Genomic DNA, 6,067 nt, shown 5'->3' with positions numbered 1-6,067 from the left:
TACAGTTTTACAATAAAAGGCCCACCATACATAACAGAGACACCAGGCTTTATAACAGCACCATATGTTTTAGATTTGACAGTCCAGGGTTGAGCTCAAATTCTGTGGTCCAACTCAGAAAAAGTAACATCTGCAGCTCCAAGCTTTTTCCATACCCGTGACTTGACAAATAAGATAAAACCCCATGATTTTTCTCACATCATCCAGCTCCAGCAGCACCAAAGACATTACTAAACCACGACTTTAATGATTCCTTTATATAATTACATTGCCCAAGAAGAGATACCCACACAGAAGTGTCACAGCGTGTGAACAAGGGTTCTGTTTCTCAGCTGCTGCACGTATTCCTTTGCTTGCTCAAAGCCAGTCCTTGGTGGCTCTGGGGGAGGCGGGGGACCCTCCACCAGCTTCACAAAGTAGTGGCACCTGCTGATCTTCATCATGCCAAACATGCCCTTGCCGTGGCACCGCAGGCGCTTCACGTAGCGGCCCCTGCCCGTCTGCGACTCCGCTGCGGGAAAAAGGAGAGGGGAGAGGAGATTATTCAGTCAAGAACAAACTGCTGCAGCTGCAATAAAACACCTTGTCTTGCCAGGGTATTTTTCATGGCTGCTTCCAGAAAGTTAATTCTACTCGGGATTCTCCCCTCCATCTTTCTTCTGCTACGTTTAGCAGATCACTGCTACAGAGGAGCCCGTGAGCTGCATTAACGCCCTTCAGGGGCACCAAAAAGGTGAATTTAGCCAGCAGGCACATGAAGATAAATATGTGGTGAAGGACAAATCACACTGAGCACTTACTAGATTATACAGCTCTTCTGAAGGTGGTATTCGTTTCACTGCCTTTCAGTAGTTTGTCTCATGAATTTCTGTGAAGTCTTACAGACTTCATTTTCCTTCCTTTCTCCCTTTACTGCATTCCTCACAGGTGTTTTCATTATCTGCACATCCAGTCCTGCACTACAGCTGAGCCTTCTTGTGGCAGAGGCCTGGAAGGCTCCAAAGAATTCTAATCAAATCTCTCTACAGTCCAGGTGACTTTAAGCTTATGAGGTCAGTTGAGCAAAATTTATCCCCTTTTAGACAAAAGGGGAATTTATTTTTTTTGGGCCCTAAAACACCTAAGAGTAAACATTTCTCTAACATTTTTCCATGTTAAAAAGCACTTTAGTTATTACAAGCTTATCCTGAAAATCATCTACAGACAAGTCTTTTTATTAAGAAGCTTACTGCCATTACTCATTTACTTTTATGCTGTGTCTGATGGAAGTTTAATTTTGATTCTGTAAATCAAGTTGTACCAGTCACAGACAAAACTTCCAGCATCTCTGACTGGCAACACTAAAAACTAGAAACCGTTTTCTTCTTGTTGTCCAATCTTTCATCTTCAGGACCTTCTGTTCAATAGGGAGCAGAAATTCCACTCTCAGAATGATACATCCATCTTAAAAATGCTGCAAACATTTGCCTTTCATTTTTGGTAAAGTTAAGTTTAGCAGAAACTGTCCTCTATTCATTTCTGGTGATTTCAAACATCAAAATCTTATTAAATGTAACGCATTTTCAGAGGGTAGGATAGAGTAGGATGACATTTTTTCTAATGCACTAAATTAAAAAAATATACCTATGTGTAAATTTGATTTGAATTCCACATTGTGGTTTCTTACAGCCATTTCCTGTGCTTCTAACAAAACCTGTAACAAAAGGAAAAGAAATGGAAATACTGAGGAGGAATTTAAGCAATGCTATTTCTTATCTCTAGATAACATGAACGAAATTGCAAGTTTAAGTCAGTTACAGAAAGAGTATTTTATAGAGATAAAAACTGGTAAAAGACAAGCATCTTTTACATAAGGATGTTCCTTGCATAGAATGAAAAAGCCTCAGAATGATTTTATTACATTTTTGGGGAGGAAAGGGAGTGGAAAAGACGGTTTCCAGCAGCATTTGTCAGCCTTCCATCCACGGACCTTTGTATAATTAGACACCTGATTAGAAATAAATTCCAAGGTGGGCAAAATTAACTTGGTCCATTCAATATTTTCAGCTAATACAGGACATTTCTTTGCCATAATTATATCAGAAATCAATGCTTCAGCCAAGAAAATGAGTAATTTGAGAATCCAAACTACTGCAGTGTATTCAGAACTTTTGTGCCTTTACAGAACTCAGTCATCTCCTTCATAATATCTTTCATCTCTTACAGTTCAAGAACCAAAACACAGAGATGTAGCAGCCATTTAGTGACCAGTATTCTGCACCTTTTACCATGAACTCAAAACCAAGCACTGCTAGAAAGGACACCCACATGGAATTTATCACCATGACAAATCAGAACAGTGAGCACAAGTGACCCAAACATATTCCTGAGTCACAACATTACATGACTGCAACAAAAATATGTTGTTAGGATGTGCTCCCAACAGGCTTACTTGAAACACAAAAGCCCACAGAAGTAGAAACACCTCCAAAATTCTGGTGACAGGTATTGATTTTACTTTTCTGGAAGCCAGAAGTGTTAAAGAATACTGGTATTTACCTCTTTGATCACCTTTGCTCCCTTTTTGTCACTGAATTCCAACTGAGCGAGAGCCTGATCAATGGACATCCCTTTTATCTGCAATCAAAGTGTTAAAATTAACTTCTGCATTTACAAATATCTCTTTTCTCTTATTCAGAAGCCATTACTAAAATTATACTGCTATTATAAAAACAAAAATACTGTCATTTCCTAATTGCCATTTCTTCACTGTAATACCTTACAGCTAAGCCAAACTACAAACAGCCATTCCCATTCCCTGGCCAGATCCATGTTCATCCCCAGGACTCTGCTAGGAAGATGCTGATTAAACTGTGATTCAATGAGGCAAACACAACAATTAAATTTTGCATTCTCTCAGGCACAGTACAAAGCACTCTTTGCTTACCAGTTTTGCCAGGTACCACATCTTATCTTTGCTGTATTTTATTTCCCTCCGACAATGATATATTTCCTAGGGGCAAAAAAAAATAAAGGTAAAGGATGAGTAATTCTGCTGTGAAAACAGGAATGGAGCACCCATGTCTGCTCCACAATCTATGTTCTTACTAGGAATACTATGAGAACAGCACATCAGGCATAGCTTTGATATTTGGAACTGAAAGCACTAGAAAAAGTTGCTAGCATGCAGAAAATTTTAATACAATCTTATGACACTTAGTTTATAAGTGAAAGTCCCTGAAAAGGATAACCAGAAGGTTTATCACCATTTTTTCCTCTCTTTCTCCTCACTTGAGAAGCAAAGATTGACATGCCCATTCAGCCTTCAAAATACTACCCTGCTGTCAACTCAACTTACTGCTCCAGCAAGTAAACAGTGTTACCAGAATAAACCTAATTAGCCCTTCCGAAGGGAAGAGGGTTTCAAGTCTGATTGGCACAAAGAGCTGCCTCCACAGACCCATTTAACATTACTGCTAACAGAGATCAGCACCAGCTGGTAGAATCCAACATCAATACAAATTTGAAAGAGATGGCACTCTTGATAAACAGGTAAAACACTGATTTAATGAACAAGTTCTGTCAATAGCTGCATTTTCACACAAAGTGCATCAGTCAGCAGCAGGGATTTCTGTCCTGGGCCACAATGTTCACAGGAGCAACCAATAAATGCTCATGGCCCACACAGTACATGCCTAAAAAACCCCATTTTATTTTGAGATGTAAGAACTTTTACTTTGCTGAGCAGTGTGTCTAACAGAAGCCACAACATATCAATTCCTAATGAAAAAAAAATATAACAATGGAATTCCAGAACATCAGTTTTTGACAGTACCATTTCTACCTCCTTGTAGTTCAGAAACTTCCTCAGAGGATGGGCCCCTCACAGCCTGAACCACACACTGAGAAGGTGATCAGCTCCAAGTAACTCAGGGCTCCAATTTAATTTAGAGATGGAAAGCATTCCAAGTGATATTAACGTCTACAATACAGCCAAACTGAATAAAACCCTAAATAATGAGCAAATGAGCTGTCAAACTAGTGCCCTGTGCAGTCACCCTGTGCAGACAGTGACAATCTGTGTAGAAACTGCTGAATGTTCCCAGGCAGGGACATTCCCAGGGGCATCCTTACAGCTGGTCTGCGAGGCTCCCCAGGCAGCTGGGGAGGGTAAACAATCCTGTTCTTCTTCTCCCACTTCCCCATTTTCTGCAGGGATGTGCTTGTGTGGATGCAGGAGAGAGGAAAAAGGCCGCCAGATGCCAGCCACCTGCAAGACAAGAGCACAGCCTCAGCTGCTGAACACAAGAGTTCTTTTCTCCCTGCCCAGTTTACCTGGAACATTGTGAATTTGCTGTCTTGGAAAAGAGAACTGGCACATTTGTGTACTCAAAAACCCCCAACTATTGAAGTCCTTTATGGTTTATAAAAGGGCTTTTTAATTCAGCAAGAAGACTCAAGCTTCTTAAAGCAAACCATGAATACTAGAATGAGATTCCACATTAAGCGTCCTCACATTGTCACCCCAAGTCACAGTCACCTCTGTGCTGATGTTCTCGTGGGGTTCAGGACTCACACAAACTGTTTGTCCCTTTCCCAAGGTACTTTCCACATTTATTTAACCTTCACCAACAACATATTCAGCAGGGAAAATTTCTGGTTTTTCAAGGGGCTGAGTAGCTCAGAGGTTTATAAACACGAAATCTGAAGAGAGGTGTTCTAAACTACTTCCAACACACAATCCAGTCAATACAAAAACCAGACAGCTGACAGCAATAAAATTAGTTTTCAGGCAGTTTGCTCACCTGAAGATTCTGAAAAACCAAGCTGAATTTTGCCCCCTGCTACCTGGAAAAGCAGCGGTGGGCAACCACTCCTTGACTGCAAGAAACAGGTGAGTTCAACACCAAATACTGTGACTTTTACTGAGCCTTGAACATCTTTATGTGCACCTTAAAAAGGCCAGGCAAACAGAGCATGCTGGTTAGTTTCAAAAGGGCACTGGACACCACTGTTCACACCCTGTAAGCAGGAATTAGCATCATACACCTATTTCCATGTCATGGAGTGTTTTTTCAGGTATTTGCAGGGATAGAGCTGGCAGTACCAGTACTATGGGATTCCTCCAGAACGTGGGGAAACTTCAGCAGTTAAGGAAAGCAGTGACTGGGACAGCACAGAAACCACATTACTGTGACCTGGACTATGAAAATATGGATGCCTAACAGAAAGAAGTGAGGGGAGAGACAGCTCCATCATGGCACGAGCTCTGAACACACAGAGAGACCCCACGGGGGCAGAGAGTGGCCCCTGTGAACACAGAGCTGTGCTCCCCAAAGTTCCAGGGCTGCTGAGATGGCCAAGCCAGGTGACACCAGACTCAGCCCCAGGCTCCCAAGCAGGCCATGCCTGTCCCACTGCCCAGGGGACACACTCACCTCTCTGGCCGTGCCCAGCTGAGGAGTCCCCGTGCCCAGGCAGCACCTGGAGGGAAGGGAAAGTGAGGCATGAACAGAATCATCAAATCACTGAATGGTTTGGGCTGGAAAAGATCTTAAAGCCCATCAAGTCCCACCCCTCGCCATGGGCAGGGGCACCTCCCACTATCCCCGGTGGCTCCAAGCCCTGCCCAGCCTGGCCCTGGACACTGCCAGGGATGGGGCAGCCACAGCCTCTCTGGGCACCCTGTGCCTCAGCACCCTCATACGGAAGACTTTCTCATAATATCTAATCTAAACCTACTCGCTGCTAGTTTGAAGCCAACCCCCTCATCCTGTCAATATCCTCACTCCATCATTCCTGGACGCTCCCTTCAGACACCGGAAGGCCGCAACTTGGTCCCGCCTCTCTTCTCCAGGCTGAACAACCCCAATTCTCCCAGCCTTTCCTCATACGAGAGCTGCTCCATCCCTCCGATCACCCCTCCTCTCAAGCCGCGTCCCCTCGGCCTCACCCGCGCCCAGCGCCCGGCGCGCCGCCATCTTCCCGGCCCCGCTTTGCGGCAGCGCCCTTAGGCGGGCACAGTTTGCGACGGTTTGCGGCGGCGTGCGCGGCGCTGGGCGGCAGCCCCCGGGGCACGTGGGGCGGC

At 43.9% G+C, this 6,067-nt stretch overlaps 1 protein-coding gene across 3 annotated transcripts; it reads right to left on the bottom strand.

Moving 5' to 3' along the window:
* Positions 1 to 223: 223 nt before the first annotated feature.
* Positions 224 to 5,993, bottom strand: MRPL22 (mitochondrial ribosomal protein L22). 3 transcript variants are annotated; one of them, XM_066197427.1, is made up of 7 exons: positions 5,933 to 5,993; positions 5,418 to 5,463; positions 4,114 to 4,249; positions 2,927 to 2,992; positions 2,539 to 2,616; positions 1,624 to 1,693; positions 224 to 511 (listed from the first exon to the last, which is right to left on the bottom strand). In XM_066197427.1, exons 1-7 carry the CDS (start codon positions 5,958 to 5,960, stop codon positions 300 to 302), a joined length of 636 nt encoding a protein of 211 aa, XP_066053524.1. In that variant the 5' UTR covers positions 5,961 to 5,993; the 3' UTR covers positions 224 to 299. The 3 variants fall into 3 exon arrangements, with proteins under 3 accessions (XP_066053524.1, XP_066053525.1, XP_066053526.1); XM_066197428.1 differs by lacking the exons at positions 5,418 to 5,463; positions 5,933 to 5,993 and adding an exon at positions 4,785 to 4,851; XM_066197429.1 differs by lacking the exons at positions 4,114 to 4,249; positions 5,933 to 5,993 and having other exon boundaries at positions 5,418 to 5,436.
* Positions 5,994 to 6,067: the final 74 nt, after the last annotated feature.

This window comes from Chamaea fasciata, unplaced genomic scaffold (assembly GCF_029207755.1).
Source record: "Chamaea fasciata isolate MVZ Bird 193981 ecotype frontalis unplaced genomic scaffold, bChaFas1.0.hap1 SCAF_15, whole genome shotgun sequence".
NCBI lineage: Eukaryota > Metazoa > Chordata > Aves > Passeriformes > Sylviidae > Chamaea > Chamaea fasciata.
This window is presented reverse-complemented; position numbering and strand designations above follow the sequence as displayed.